Source organism: Pteronotus mesoamericanus, unplaced genomic scaffold (assembly GCF_021234165.1).
Source record: "Pteronotus mesoamericanus isolate MK-2021 breed Mesoamerican mustached bat unplaced genomic scaffold, CSHL_Meso_final scaffold_1186, whole genome shotgun sequence".
NCBI lineage: Eukaryota > Metazoa > Chordata > Mammalia > Chiroptera > Mormoopidae > Pteronotus > Pteronotus mesoamericanus.
Window position 1 is genome coordinate 11,920,051 of NW_026555302.1, and position 15,924 is coordinate 11,935,974.

The 15,924-nt window shown below is 49.1% G+C and overlaps 1 protein-coding gene across 3 annotated transcripts in view; it reads right to left on the reverse strand.

The window, feature by feature from the left end:
- DNM3 (dynamin 3) overlaps nt 1-15,924 on the reverse strand; it is a 382,651-nt gene that overhangs the window by 260,262 nt on the left and 106,465 nt on the right. For all 3 annotated transcript variants that reach the window (XM_054587765.1, XM_054587764.1, XM_054587763.1), the window contains exons 5-10: nt 12,731-12,829; nt 11,997-12,157; nt 11,020-11,162; nt 7,978-8,113; nt 6,033-6,100; nt 2,954-3,092 (exon numbers count right to left, since the gene is read on the reverse strand). In XM_054587765.1, coding sequence (XP_054443740.1) covers nt 2,954-3,092; nt 6,033-6,100; nt 7,978-8,113; nt 11,020-11,162; nt 11,997-12,157; nt 12,731-12,829 — 746 coding nt within the window. The remainder of the gene's footprint in view (nt 1-2,953; nt 3,093-6,032; nt 6,101-7,977; nt 8,114-11,019; nt 11,163-11,996; nt 12,158-12,730; nt 12,830-15,924) is intronic.

Below are 15,924 nucleotides of genomic sequence, written 5' to 3' on the forward strand. Positions count from 1 at the left end.
GGGCCCTTGAAGTGTTTCCCCTTTGCCCGGGCGCAGCATGAAGCTTTGCTAGGCGAGCGATGCACCCAGGGGCCCCCGGAGGAGAAGAGGTTTGGATCAGGTGTGCAGGCCGGGCAGGCTCGGGTGGCCCCCAGAGGCCCCGCACCTCTCCTGGCACAGCCTCGCAGCAGAAGGCCCCACTGAGACACCTCCCCGTGGGGGGCTTTCCCTGCCAGCTTGCTTTGGAGAGCAAGTTTCCAGCAAGTTCCGCCGGCACAACATTAAGCCACTTTCCTGCCATTCAGTGAGCCACATCTGTGATCTGGCACACAGCCCTGGCCAGGGTCCGTTTCCCCGGGTGCCCCCTAAGGGTGGCCCCTTAGCTACTATTCCTGTATTCAATAGTTCTCCTAACTTCTTTCTAGCCAATCCCTCAGGACACTAATCCCCTGTTGTGGTTAATCCTTTTTTATAGCAGACGTTCCCCATTCAAATTGCTGTGTGGTTTCTCTCTTCTGTTTAGACACAGACTCATACAATGGTCAGGAAAGAAAATAAAAGCAGGAGGAGATGGCTAGGTTGGAAGAAACCCTTACAGAAGACTTTTTACAGGAAAGTGAAGGCATGATGTTTGCAAGCCACAAAAGGAAAAGCAGACAAATGACAAATGATCTAGGCCCTCGATCCTTGGGTTTGGGCCAATAAACGCTGTGCAGCGAAGGGCTGCAGGGTACACAGGCTCCTCAGCGAGAAAGCTAGGCTTCATTTAAGGCAAACTATAAAATGTTTTAAGAAGACAGTACATATATACACCCACCACTGACCCGAGAGCGTAAAGGACAGAGCCACTCAAAGGTGGAGAGCGAAGGACAGATGCCAAGGTGCTCGGGACAGGCTGTCGCACGCCCTGCCACCAGGCTGACTGTTGGTTTCCCGCTAAGGCGGGTGCCGTGGGAAATGATTTAAAAAGTGATTCCTACATACCATGAGCACTTCATATAACTCAAAACCTCGATGGGGCACAGACATGGGCCAGTCCTCTGATGTAAGGCCAAGGCCTGGCCCAGCACATGGGTCTCCTGGTTGGAGCTCTGCCTCTCTGTCTCCCATGAAGCACATCCCCGATCTACGACTCCCAGTTCGCTTTCTTTGCCGTGGAGGGACAAGCGGAACGCAGAGCCCGTCTAGGCCGGTGGGGCTCTCGCACATCTGCTGGCGCTGTCCCTCCTGGACCTGGTCCATCGCAAAGCTTATAGAGGCGGACCAAGTCTTTCCAAAGCTGGGTTTTCACGGACACAAAGCTCAGTCCTTTCTGCATTTGATCACTGATTTACTCTTCATTTAAACTGTGGAGTTAAAATAAGAACTGCAACCGGCTGAACAGGTTTGAGGACAGATGTGACCCCGTGGCCCTGGGGAAGAGGACGGCCCAGCGGGGGGACGGGGCCGCCGGGTGGGGGCGCTTGGCTGAGGACGGCTGTGTGCTGGGGCAGGCAGGCCACGGGCTAACGGAGAAGGCGGTGTCGGTTAATTCTCTAAGTCAGTGAGGAGGAGGCCCGCTGGGAGAGCACTAACTGGACAGGCGACGAGACTGAGTGCCTTTCGAGGCACAGGTGAGGACAGAGAATGGGAAGTATTACTTATTAACCAGCTTCAGGTCTCCAGACGGCACAAAGGCTGGTTTTCTCCTCCCTCCTTTCCCCTTCCTCAGTCCCTTAATGTCTATGGCTTTTCCCGTTTTGGAGAACAGAGGCTAGGACTTCAAGGAACACGGTGACAGAGTTGCGAGAGGCCTGATGCCCCCAAACCACTCCTGGGCCCCGAGCTGGCCATGGGGCAGGCAGCCCGGGCTCTTTCTGCCCTGACATCTAGGACTTTAGCCTGCTTTCCTCTTCCGCCGCTTACATTTTTCTTCGTCTGAGCTGTGTGGCCGCTACCTGAGGATCAAAATTCCTACTCATTTGCATTCTCTCTCTCTCATTCTTTCTCTTGCTTTCCAACTGGATTTTTAGAGGTTACTCATAGGGGCCATACAGAGAGGGGAAAGTAATGAAACTAGCAAACCACAAGTGTCTGTACCGTCAAGAAATGATCGCGGTCCCAGAGTTGCCTCTCCTGAGGCTAGTCTGCCCCACCCCGAACAGCATCTCTGATTCCCTCCATCATTTTCCGGGCCAGGGTACCCCTTTCCTGTCCTCACAGAGTGGATGGAAGCCAGCACAGTTCTGCCAACTTCCTCCGCGAGGGGCCCCCGGGCCGAGAAGTCTCTCGCTCACCACACTCTCCATCAGACTCAACAGGTGTTACCAGCGAGTAATGGCCATTTACAGATCAGCCGCCATTCACTGTGCCATTACTATGGTTCATCCACGTGAAGGGCCTGTGGTTTTCAGACACCACCTTGTTTAATCCTCACTGAAGTAGTATTTCGACTACCACTGTCATCCCCGCTTCACAGAGAAGTCACAGGAGCCCAGGGATCAAGTATGATGCACAAAGTCACAGGGCAAGCAGCAGGGCCAGGACAGGAATCAAGGTAACTGGACCTCAGAGGCTCAGCTCCGCGATTAGACCATGCTGCCCCTTCCCAGGATGTCCAGGTTCAAGTGCAATCCATGTAAATTTAGGAGTACTTCCTTACACAATACTAATTCACATGATATCAGCGATTCCCATCCCCTAACAATACCTCCATCTAGCACCAAAGAAAAATCAGTTTAGGGCATTCACCTAATTCTTCTAAAGTGATGCTCACCTGCTTAAGGACTCTATTTGGGTGACAGAAGACAATGTGCCGTCTCCCAGGAAATCAGTTCCCACTCAGTGCTCCTCCCAGCCCTTCCCCTCGAGTAAGCCCACCACCTTCAACAACAAAGTGGGGCGGGGGGTTCGGCAAAGAGAGGCGTGCGGCAGGGCCATAAAGAAGGGTAAACCAGGCAGGTGCTGGTTGGAAAGTTCAGTGACTCAAGCTTACTTTTTTGGTACACTTCTTGACAGTGTTGATTAATTCTTGCATTACCAGATCCACACTCTTCAAGGAAGGTCCTTTCAGCTTCACAATTTGTTTCTTGACTATCGCTTCAAAGGCCATGTCCGGAGTAAACAGCCCTGTCCTAAACGTAAGAAAGAGAGCCTGCATTAAATTCAGGAAATGGGTGGCACCGAGCACTCATCCGAAAGTGTTTTGATTGACAGACCACTTGAAGAAAGCACATAACACCCTCGTTTAAAAGTTACAAAGTCTCTTATTCTCACCACAGTCTCATTTGTAATAATACCTTTAATACTTATATTCCATGGTAAATTCTGTTCTACAGATGATGAACATTACCTAAGAATAGTTCCTAAAACATTTACATGGCATACAATCTGGCCTCCTTATTAACTGTAACTTGTCTCAGCTGCATGGCAGTGGAAGAGGAGAAAACAGGAACAGAAATGGAGTCCTACACGGGCCCATCTGTGTCTAAAGTTGTCCCAAAAGCAACCCCCTCTTGTCCTCCGCAGGGCAGAGCCGGTCCTCATTTTCCAGTGCCGGAACAATTAACACTGCTGGGGCGCTATGTCCCGGGAGCTCAGTGGCCCCAGGCTGAGGTCCCGGGAGCTGGCAGACAAAGAAGGCAGTTAAATGAAGCTGACCTGGGACCTAGGATGGCAGAATAGTGGCAAAAATGGCAAACAATGGCCAAAATAACAAGTGGTTTTAACACCTACTTCGCTCAACCAGCTTTTCTCTACATCCCTCCTAATCGTTTACTTAGCGCCCTCTGTTCAGCTCTATTTCTAACTGCAGTGATCATAGCAGATTGGACCTGTAATTTCTCCACCTCGGATGCAGAAGAAAATCCACACGGTTCAGTCTAACGTAGAAATCTCCCCCTCCGACCCTGCCCTCCCTGGTATTTGCCTCCTTCCTTTCACGCGCCCTGTGTTTCCACACGCCAAGCCACCTGCCTTTCCACAAACACACTCACACCAGCATTTTATCTGCTTGCCTTCTCTGCGACGTTCGCCTCCCCCTCCCCCGAGGTTCAGCCCGTCCACTTCCCGCCTGTGCGTCGAAGCCCAGATCCGAGCACCGCTTCCTCCAGCGCCCGCCCCGGCCCTGTGCCCACAAGGCCTTCCTCCTCCGAACCCCAGAGTCCTATTTCACTGCCGCGGTCCAGGCCCGTGTGTTAGACCTGTTGCTACACTGGTAGGACGTGTCACTATCGCGTTTATCCGTGCGTGTCCCACCAGGACTGTCTCCCTCCCTTGCTCTTCACTGGTTCTCAGTGTTTGCAGAACAAGGAAGGGTCCATCAGGCCCTTAGTGGGCGAGGAGAGTTTCCATTACTCAAATATCCAACAGAATCAGCTGGGACAATGTTTTTTACACATGTACGTTAGGGCCTAAGTAATCGTATCATTAGTAGGTCTTCCATACCTACAGGACATCATGATCTTACAGGCAAATCAGCTACAGAACAATGGCAGCCGATCTCTCCTGTTGGTAAGCACACAAATCGGAAATCCACAAGACGGAATTGCTGCGCTTTGGCAGTTGCAGTCAACAGAAACGTACTCATAAAACCTTTAAAAGCCAAGGAAAGTGCAGTATTTGGCTAAGTAAAAATACTCTGTGGCCTCAAAACTGTGATGTGAATGACATGTTCAAACACTAGCTCTGCCCAGCTAAAGGGCAAGACGCAGTACGACAGCAGATACATCCTGGATTCGAGGGCGAGGGGCGAGGACTAGCGGGAGCTTGGAAAGCCCGCGGCCGGCGAGAGACGCCGGGTATGCTCGTGCGTGCTCCTCCTCCTCCCTTGGTGCCCACAGACGTGCCCACAGACGTGCCCGCACCCGCTCAGCCTGCAGAGACTGTCTCCGTTTTACATGATAGCTAATTTAAATGTCTTGACTCCTTTGGAAAATCACCCATCACATTCACAGTCGCGGTCAAGTTCCCCAGATAGTCTCCATTTGGCCATGTGTACACAGGGCACACGCACCTCGCAGCACACTCAGCAGAGGTGGGGACACCGCTGCCAACAGGCAGAGGGCGCCTCCTTCCCATGGGACACTCCATGAAGCAGGCAACCTAAGTCTTATTGCCCTGACCTCAGGACACCTCAGTTTAACACGTGCTCCATTACATTCTGTTTAGGCGTCTGTAACAAACTCAAGAATAAGTGCTTTAAATGCTTTTTATCCCCCCTATCATAGGTATTTAAAGAAAATATAATGCATATAATACCACTTTATACGAGGGTAGGTTCAGGCACAAGGGCCACCCCCAGACGCACGTCCGCTGCGCTCCTGCCCACTTCCCTAACTCCAGTCAGCCTGCGTGACCCCCGGCTGCGGCTGCGGCCACCACCTCCGCCCGCGTTCTCAGGGCTCCTTTCCCTTCGCGCCCTGCCTCCCGCCCCCCAGCCCGAACACGCTCCGCCCTCTGACATCTCACTGCGTTGCCCCTACCCTGTAACACACAGACACACACCCAACACACAGAGACGCAGGAGAGATGCGCCCCCAAGACACACACTTAGACGCACCCTCAAGAGACACAGAGACACACCCCCCAAGAGACACACACACGGACACACAAGCACACACACGCACAGAACACACCTGTGCCAGCTGAAATCATTCTTGTTCTCTTAACAGACAAGGTTCACCTCCAAAACCACCGCCTGCCTTGACCCTTCCCACCCTTGCTCCGCAGCTCCAGCCACGGTCAGCCTGCCCTGTCTCCGTGCAAGTAACGATGACTGATGGCCTGCCAGGCTCCCCTCGAGCCGGACAGAGGGCTCTGGGGGACAGGGGTCCTGGTCGTGCAAGCGCAGTGTTGTGAGTGCAGGAGTGTTTCTGGTTTTCCAATCGAAAAAGACCAAGTATGACGATACAGGCCATTACCTCTGAACCCAAACTAGGACTTCCTGCTTCTTCCTGCCACCTCTGTGTCCCACTCGGCTTAGACGGCGAAAAGGCGCCTTCACTAGCCATTTACAAACATTCATCTTCGCTTGGTTGCCTGAACCAAAGACAAGGGGCATGCGAATCACTTGCCTGATACCATGTATATTTTTGATTGCATAGCTTATTTCTCTTCGCAACTCTTTCTCATTGAACTCCATCTGCAGATGCAAAATGAACCACAGTTATGATACTTACTTCTACTGAATAACAGTACTATGGAATATTAAAGAATGAGGATAACTTGACTTCGTTAGTAATAAATGGATGCTCATGTCTCCTCTAACTTAAACCCAGATGGTCAGAACATCTGTTTATATAAAGTTTAAGGCAACAGAGAACATTAGGGATTTCTGGGAGTTTCATTGCAGTACAGCAGACTTTAACTCTGTTCTAGAGAGGAGTGCTGTGCATAAAGGATGCCTTCTGGACATAAATCTGACCATTCATTTGAAAGCTATAATTCTTCATTCTTTCGCTAAATGTAGGAAATGTATTCACAGACGAATGCATAAATAAGAGTGTCACCTGACATGCAACAGCGGTCCAGCTGTGCTGAGGTGAACAATGACTATCTTTTCTCCCTCGCCTTTTAACCACCTGCATTCCAGGCCTCTTTCTAGGAGGAAATTAACAATATTTTACCAGTCCAACACAGGATACATCGCTGTGCAAAAATGTCCCAGAAGTTACTAGGTACCTGAAATGTATTTGGAAGTAGGATCAAAGTATCATGGAGCTTCGAGCTGGAAGGGTATCAGGAAAGCACCTGGGCCCGCCCCGACGCCGAGGTTCGGCAGCTCTGGCCTCGCTGTCTGTCCGCACAACACTGAGCTGCCCCGTTCCCAGCCTGCACCCTGCACTCTGCGGCTCAGCCTCTCCCGGTCCTCCTTGCTGGCTGGGACACTCTCCCCCCACCCCTCACCTCCTCCTGCCTAACTAGCTGCACATCCTTCCGAACTCAGCTTGAAAGCCCGGCTCCCGGACACCCTGGGCGGGGATTTGCGTCTGTGGGCTGTGTTTCCATAGCACCCTGTGCTGAAGTTCACCACTGTTCTTAGCACATTTTAATGAAACTCTCTGTTTACCCATCTGCCTCCCACACCCAGATACAAGCAGCCGCCTCTGTGTGTGCGGCAGGCAGCCCAGTCCCTGAGCACTTGGCTGCCTAGGGAGTGGCCCCAACGTAACAGCACACACTAGCTTGGCTTCCCCTCGGTTTCCCACACCTGATGGGCATTCACGTTTGCTCAGCTGTGCAAGCCAAGGCCTCGGGAGTCATCTCGAATGTTCTCTCTCTTGCATCCCCCGACTCAGTCCAGGCCCTGTGGCCCTTACTTCCAAAATCACAAATCCACCCTCACTGGGCACTTCCTTCCCCTGAATTCCTTTCACACGGCCCTGCCCTCGGTCAGCCCGGCGCAGCCCCCTGCGCGGTACCTACCGCACAGGCGCTCGCTTCGGGGCTTGTCCCTGGCTGCTGGCCTGGAACAACCCTTTTCCCCCAGATGCCCACAGCTGGCCTTTTCATGCCATTCTGGCCATGTTTCTGATGGCCCCTGCTCAGAGACGCCTTGCCTGAACGTCCCATCAGAAGTGGCTCCCCAACCATCCTCCCTCCCTCCCCCCCAGCACCCCCATTATGTTACCTAATTAACACTTGAGCTCTTCTTACTTTGTCTATTTGTTTATTTTCTGTCTTTATCCCCAGTCAGCGACTCTGTCCTGATCACTGGCACTTAGGGATGTCGGCACAGAGTAGGTGCTCAAGAAATGTTTTTAAATTAACTAGACAACAAATAAGCGTCATCGGAACTCAATTTGTATCTGCTGAGATAGGCTGATGATCTCATGAAATGAAACCGGGACCAGGAGTAAAAACCATTTCTCTTCTCAATTTCATCACCTGAGTAGGAAGGCTTTCGTTCAAAGAACTGTCTTTGACCCAGACCAGCTACGGAACATTTTGTGAGCAGTTATGTGGAGCAGAACATGGAAATGAAGGGAAACGGGAGGGGGAAGTCACATTAGTACAAACCTTTACGATTTCAAAAGGAAAGCGTTCGTGGAAGATGCGATTGATTTTCGCGCCCCCTGAGAGCTCCAGGGTGTCTACCTGGTCCCCCGAGCCTTCGATTCTCTTCTCAAAGTCCACAGCAAATTGCTGAACCATCCTGTCATCGTGGGAGAGAAACACATTCACGTTAAAGCAGCAGGGCTTCGCAGCTCCCGTTTCCATCCCCTGGGGCTGGCCCCGGGGGCCTCTCCGGGCGTTCTCAGGGGCGCCTGCGGGCAGAATTCACCCTGCACTTCGCTCCGCACTCAAAATGTAACTGCCTGAAACACGTATTATTAAGGTTTACTCTAGACACTTAGTTAAAATATATATATTCTAAATATCTGCGTCATTCAGTGCGTCCTGTCCATTTAGTTGCAGCCATAAAACAGAATTTGAAAAGACTTGAAGTTAAGCAATGAAACGTTATCTAGAACAATCAACTGACCCGCAGCCCCTACAGCAGCCTGTTCACGTGGCGTTCCAGCCGCGCCAGCCACCTCCCCGCCCGCCCGCCTCCGCCGGTGAGCACCTCTCCTTTCCACCCCCGGCGTCACAGACCTCACTCTGCCAGAACGACACCCATGTGGCCCCCGGGCCCCCTACAACTAGCTCTGGCCTCGCTTCTCAATGGCTCCCCACAATTGGATACTAAAATGAAAACTCCTTCACCCGTCACCCAAGACTCTCCACAGTCTGCCTCCGGCTTCCACACCAGTCCCAGAGAAGCGGGTCCCCGTGAAGGCCGTGTCTCTGTGCTTTTTCCTTTCTGCCCAGAGTACTAGTCTGTCGGTCCCTTGCTTCTCTAGCAGGCTAATTTCTACCTGTCCTTCAAGACCCAATACAAGCATTCAGTTTCCAGAAAACCTTCCACGGCCCGTGGCCCTACCCGCCACCTGCCCCCATTGCCACCAGAAAAGCCCTCCCCTGCTTCTTTGGCACATTTTCAGCACAGCCCGCGGCAGACACGTCACCACGTCCATCCACGGGTCTCTCTCCTGAGAGTGGGGCCGTGAGTTTTATTTCTCTCCCGCTGCCCAGCCTGTGAGAGGTGCTCAGTAAGTCAGTGAAGGAAGGAACTGCCGTAAGGCAGCTGGTGAAAAGCAACCAAGAGACACCCCACGGGGAGAGGAATACCACGCGCCTCTGACGACTTGGCATAGGAACCCCAGTTCTGACACACTGGAACTACTCCCAAGGCACAAATCTACTGGGGAAAGTTCACACCATCTAAAACTCACAGCATCTTTTATGAAAATCACAGATAAATGCAAAGTTCCTGCCGATTATTAGGTCAGGAAATCTAGACTATATTCATGCGTATGCTAATCTTAATCTGATTTTTAAACACCTGGAAGGGTGTGTATCTACGACACATGTGCTGAAACACCGGGGAATTTTAGAAAATGTCCATCCTGCCCCTCTAGCCCCATCCTGACTCTGCAGCCACCTGGCCCACCAGGACACGTGGCACCCGAGCCCACGCCATCCTCGCCACCTGACCAACTCCTTCCTCGCTCCGGGGTCTTGTTCACGCGTACCTTCTCTGCGAACAAACACCCGTCCTCCAGGGGGGCTGCTCGGCTTCCTTGCTGGGCTCCCTTCCCATCTCACACTCACCAGAGACATTGCGTTTATCCCGTTAGCTCCCTAGATGTCTCTCTCCTCTGCTCTACTGTGGCCTCTTCCTGAGACCACCCGTGTCTTAGTGCTGAACCCCCTGCAGGTGGCACGGACCCAGACCCCTGGCAGGATGCACAGAGCTGAGGGAAAGGCGGGCAGGAAGCGGGGAAGGACAGAAAAGGGGAGAGATGGGAGGACAGGGAGAGGAAGGCGCTGGATCACTCATCTACAAGGGAAACACCCAACCAGAAAATTCTGTAATCTGAGTCCAGTGGAGTCACAGAGGCAAGACCCAGTCTCCACAAGGACAGTCATTTAGGTTAGGTGTTAAGATGGTGATGACCTGGGACCTCAACTTGAAGGACCTTTCCTTTCTCTGTTAACTTGAAGAGTTTTATAGGTGTTGGATCAAAGCCAAAGCTAAAACAGAGGGGAAAAAAACTAGGAAGGTGTTGAATCCAAGAAAAAATTATTTCTTCTGTATGATCTCATAAGTTTTTTTTAAATGGGATAAGGTGATGCATTTAGAATTCTACCTAAATAATTCGAGTACTCAGAAATCTCCCCTCAAAGGAAGAAATAATGTTGTGCATTTTAACACCAAACGAAGGGTGCTTTGATTGAGAGACTGCGGGGGGGAAGGGGCATGGCCCCATCATGAGGGGGACATCATCTCTGGAGATGGACATCCGGTGTCCTGGAACATGGGCTGGGCAGCAGGGTGCCGTCTGGTGAAGGGGGGACCGAGGCAGGTTACCGTGCAGGGTGAGGCTGGAAGGGACCGGAAGAGGGAGAAAGGGTAAAAGATACAAGGGGCTGATCGCTCTCCGACGACACTGCTGTCCTACCCCAGAGCCCTGAAGGGATAAATCTAGTAGCCCAAGGACAAGGTGGGGAGTGAAAAGACACTTGGCAGCTTTCACATTTGTGGTTCTGAAGGGCTAAATTGAAATCATAATTGACAAGGATAAAGAAATTTCATTGTGTCTGTACGTTTCTATGGTATCCTTGGTTTTCATTCCGTTGAAAAATGCACACACATCCCATGAAATGATTGAAAGAAACATGTAAGTACAAGCGACACCGATAGAAGCAGTTGTACAATACATGTTGTGACATTTTCAACAGGAACTCTGCCCACTTCTAATTCTAAGGGCAAAAAAAGTCTGCTGAGTTATCATATGGGTTTTGCCCATTTACTGAATCCAATTATTAAAACACTATAAAAGCGGGCATGGAATAGGCAATTGATTAGATTTGTAACAATAGAGTAAGACCAACAACTATTCTTCAAGAAAACGTAGCAACTCAAAGCTGAGCGACTAACACAGACAGAGCCTCCTACAGTGGACCTGCCGCTCGTAAAGCCCGGAAAACACCAAGGGAGGGAGAGGGGCTCACTGCAGCAGCGCTTTAGTCTTCCTGGTGGGGTCCTCCGGCTTGAAGTTCTTGAAGGCTTCGACCTCGTGTTCTATGGAGAGCAGCTGGGCCTGCAGTTTGTTCCTGAAGTTCGGCAGGGTGTCCCGAATGTGGTTGGTAAGTTGCTAAATAAAGCAAAACAAAATCACACATGCATACGACAGGCTGAAGATTAGCTCATGAGACAAAACTCAACCTTCACTGTTTTCCTGATCACTCAAAACCTGAGAAATGACACACGCAGCTGAGACTGCGTGTAGAGGCAGGTGGTGAGAAGCAGCTCCGACTCTCTCCCCTCCACTGCCCAAGGTGACGCTCAACCTGCCTCGATGGGAAGCACTGGTTGGGGCCATCTGATCTACCCCGTTACAACACAGCTGGTGTTACTGGTGAAGATGCCTGGTAACACCTAGCACAGACTGGCTGTCAGATCACCTACCTTGTAGAAAGAAACCATAAGTTAGAATGTGGTGGAAATGAAGGAAGTGGGAGTCACAGGGCCTGCCCGGTGTTCTCAGGACCACAGAGCTCCCCACCCTGGTGGTGCTCGGAGGTACCTGGCAGCTATGAACCTCCTCTCTGCTCCACAGCCCAGGCAGGTGCGTCCTCTTGCCTTTGCCCAACTGGCCCCGGTCTAACTGCTGGGTCACTGGCTTAAGCTTTCTACAGGCTGCATATAAAAATGTGTGTTAAAGTGTATGCCCCTGTTCACTTTTCCTAAATAAGCATGTCTCTCTGCTCTGAGTGCTAGTCTTTCAATAATATTAAAGTGGATGATTCCACTCAAGAGAACAGTAACAGTGTGGATCTAAATACTTACACTCCTTTTTAAATTCTTGTCACTTAAGCTGCATGTCTTATGTTAGGAAAAAAACTGTATATAAAAGTAAGCGATATGAATTCCAGCAGTCACTCACACATTTCATGATAGTTCTCATTGCTTGGAAGCGCATTTTTACCTGATTGAGGACCTTCTGCAGGTGCGGGGTCCCCATCCGGTCAGCAATGTGTCTGTACGCCGGGTGCGAGAGGAAGAACTTCCGCTCCGCCAGCATGGCCGACTTGATGTCCTTCTTCCCGTCTATGTCCTTCTGGCTTCTGTTCACCACCCCCACGTAACCTGAAACGGAATGCACACCTATGGTGTTGGGGCACTCTTTGTTGCTTATTTTGGGGCAATCTCAAGGCTCTCAAAGAGGCTGAATGAGAAAGGCAAAATTCTTTTTCAGGCCTGAGGAATGGGTCCCTTCCAAAGACTCAATTCGAGGCATCAGTACGTAACAAAGGCTGGCCGATTTGGCTAATGACAATTTTTTAGCAGTAACACAATAATGTCTTTTGCCCGGAAAGCTCAGTGCATCTTAATAGAGTGTGTTTCTTAGCAGTTCTGTCCTATACTGGGCAAGTAAGTCAGACCTAGAGGACGACAGTATATTTACACAGTCTATGACTATTTATGCTCTCCCTTCAAACCTCTTCCTTTTCCGGTTTTCTCACTCCTGTTATGTTAAGGAATAGTTCCCCCTTGGGCCATTTTTGATACATCATTGGGAACACTGTGTCATTCCATAAGAAGCATAACTTATCTTGAACCCATTCCTCAGGCCTGCAGCAGCATTTAAGCCCAGCCTCCCTCTGGCCTGCCTGCCCACCCGCCGCCAAAGGAAGCCCTGCAGTGGACGCAGCACGTTACCCCTGCGCAGAGGCAGCAGCTTGTTCTCCAGGACATCTCTGGCATCTGTTCCTTCATCCATGAGATCCAGTTTGGTGATGACTCCAATGGTTCTTAGACCTGCATCGCCAACAAACCCAGCATTACACAGTGTGCAGAAGATGTACGAAGTGCAGAGACAGGTAGGTCTCAGTGCTAAACACAAAGAGCTCATGCGTCTGGTCCTTCTCCTGCTCCTCTCCATCTTACTTTATTTTCTGATCCACTGCTACCTGTCCAGGGAACTTCAATGGGATGAGACAGAGATTTGGAAAACCACCCATCCATCAGATAACTGTCTATTCAACAGAGAATACGTAAACAGCTGTGTCACCAAAAATACTTTTAAATTCATGAGTTTATTTTTGTACGTAATGTACATGGACATTATACATTGAAATTTTCCTCCCAGGTACTGCATACAACATGGATGCTTAAATTTTTTCTATATTATATTACTTAAAAACATAAACAAATAAGCTACACATGGGCCAGTGATGAGAGTGTGTTATAATGTGTTATAAATCAAGGCTTCTTATGGATCCAGTTCTGAGCATTGAGGTCAAAAAATAAAAAAGAAGAAAGTTAGGTGTAAGATAACATCATAACCAGAAATAAACCTGCAAGTCTCACAGCTTGTACTGTTCCTGAGGAAAGGAAACATGACCTAACGAAGAAAAGACCGAACTAAGAATCCTGAAGCTTGGGCTCAAGGCTCAAGGCTGGTCCCTCAGCTCTCCGGTCCGGCTTTCCTCATCTGCAAAAGACAGGGCTGGTCTCAAGGTTCCTCCCAGTAACGAAATAATGAACGAACCTCGACATTTTATGCAGCATATCGGATGTGTTATATTTGTCCCTCGCTTCCATCAGTATTTACCTACCGATACACATTTTTTAAGTGCATGTCTCTGGACTTCCAATTAAACAGGGTTAATGCACAAGCAGGTGCAGCTCTTCTAAATAAGAATGTCTAACATTTGTTAAGGCAGCTATGGTTGTAAAGGCTTTCACATCCTTAATCACTTGATGCTAAAAAGTAGCTCAACTATTATTTTTTTAAGAGGAGGAAACTAAGGCAAAGAGAGATTAAATAACCTTCCCCGGTGACACAGGAGGTGGCCCCGGAGTCCCCACTGCTTCTCACAGTAAAAGAGCTAAAAAAATAAAAATAAAAAAAGAGGCTTAAACCAAGAGGGTCAAAGAGAACAAAGGAGAACTTCAAAAACAATATGATACTGGAAACCCAGCAAAATGACTTAGACCAAAGAAAGAGGACAACTTCATCCAAGAAAGCCAACATCAGAGCCTGCGGAAGTTATGTCAGAGCACCTTGGAAAGGTTCACGACCCAGGGGACCACCAGCCCTGGTAGAGGCTGACAGGGGAATGCTGAGAGGAAGCGCTGACTTCCACAGAGGGGAGGGCACAGCGCGGGGGCTGGGCCGCCCTGGCCGGAGAGCGCAGGGCGCTCCCAGGAAGGCCTGACCCAGAGGAAATTCTGACCTCACGGCCCCTGGCCCAGTTTGGGGGGGAGGGGTCAGATATTAAAGGAGAGGGGTTAAATAAAATTCTACACACTGAATGGCAGGACCCCCTCCCCAGGCCAGTTCCCCAACCCAACATCAAGATAGAGGGGCTGGCCAACTTTTACCCCCCCAAGCAAGAGACTGGAACAGCGGTCTGGGGGCAATGAACCATTCCAAGAGGAAAACGGACAACAGCCCAATAAATCATCCTGCTGTGAAGTTTATCATTCAATCCATGGAGGACACCCACACAGACCTTCCAGCCACCTGATAACATGTCACTTCTGAATGTGAAAGGACAGCCAAGCAAATTCTCTAGTAAGAGATCAAGACCAATAAATACTATTACACAGGACTCAGAGAAAACAAAAATAATGCAAATACGGGAAAAAGTCCTTATGATTTCAATTAATATCCTCACAGAGAAAGGAGAGGTCATGGCATTCAGGGAACAAAAACAGAATGTCATTTAAAAAACAAATATTCAAACAAACAAACAAAAACAATTCTCTGTAACTAAAACTATGAGAGCAGGAATAAAAATGTTAGTAGAATGGTTGCAATACAAAGTTAAAAAAAAAAATCAACCCTTCTAGAAAACAAAAGAAAAAAAAGTAAATAATAGGAATGGAAAAGCTTTTTTTTCCTTTCTTTCTTAGAAAAACTTTTTTAAAACTATAGAAATGATGCAGAAGATCCAATACCCGAATAACTGACATTCCAATAAGAGACAGAAGATCAAAGAGAACCAGTTAGGGGTGGAGGCGTGCTTTGCAGGGACATGTCCTGTCAGTGGAAGACCCATTTATGGATTGAATGAGCTCATCAAGTACCCAAACAGTATTTTTTTAAAAAATGCAGACACACACACAAATATAGTATATCTGTATATGATTTCAAAACACTGGAACAAGTAGCCTAAAAAGTTCCAAAAAAAGTTTTTTAAAAAAAGAAAATAAAATCCTAAAAAAAAAAATAAAAAGTCTGGGAATCAATATAGAGAATCAGTTTCCCCAGCAGCAAACTGAAAACAAAAAATCCAACAGAGCAATGTTTTCAAAATTCTGAGGGAAAAATAATTTCTAACCTAGAATTCTAAACTCTCAGTAAATATGACAGTAAAAAAAGAAGAAAGATATGCTCAGACCCATAAAATCTCAAAATATTTTACCCTACTTTCTCCTTTTTGGGGAGGAAACCACCAAAAGGCTGTGTCTCACCAAACATGGTAGCAAACCACCCAGAAGACAGGAGACCCCAGAAGCAGGGAATCCAACACAGTCAAGAAAAGAAGGGCGTTTTTCAGGATGGGCTGGACCCAGTATGAGGCTGGAGGACAATCTATGGGACAGAGAGGACCCAGATTCCTGAAGAGATCTCCTCCCCCGTCAAGAAAAAGAAAGTGAAAGTGATAGAATATTTGTGAAAGTATGAAGAGATTTCGACTTTTGCGAGTGAGGTTGGGGATGTACTAGAGATAGACATACAGGAAACTATGCAAACAGACAGAGTCAACTATCAGTCTCCAAGAAGACAGCACTGTGGCATCGCAATCATAACTTACCACACGGCTCAGCTGTGAATTACATTTTCAGAGTCATAAATATCTATTTAACAAAATATGATGGTATAAAATATTAGTAGACTGTGA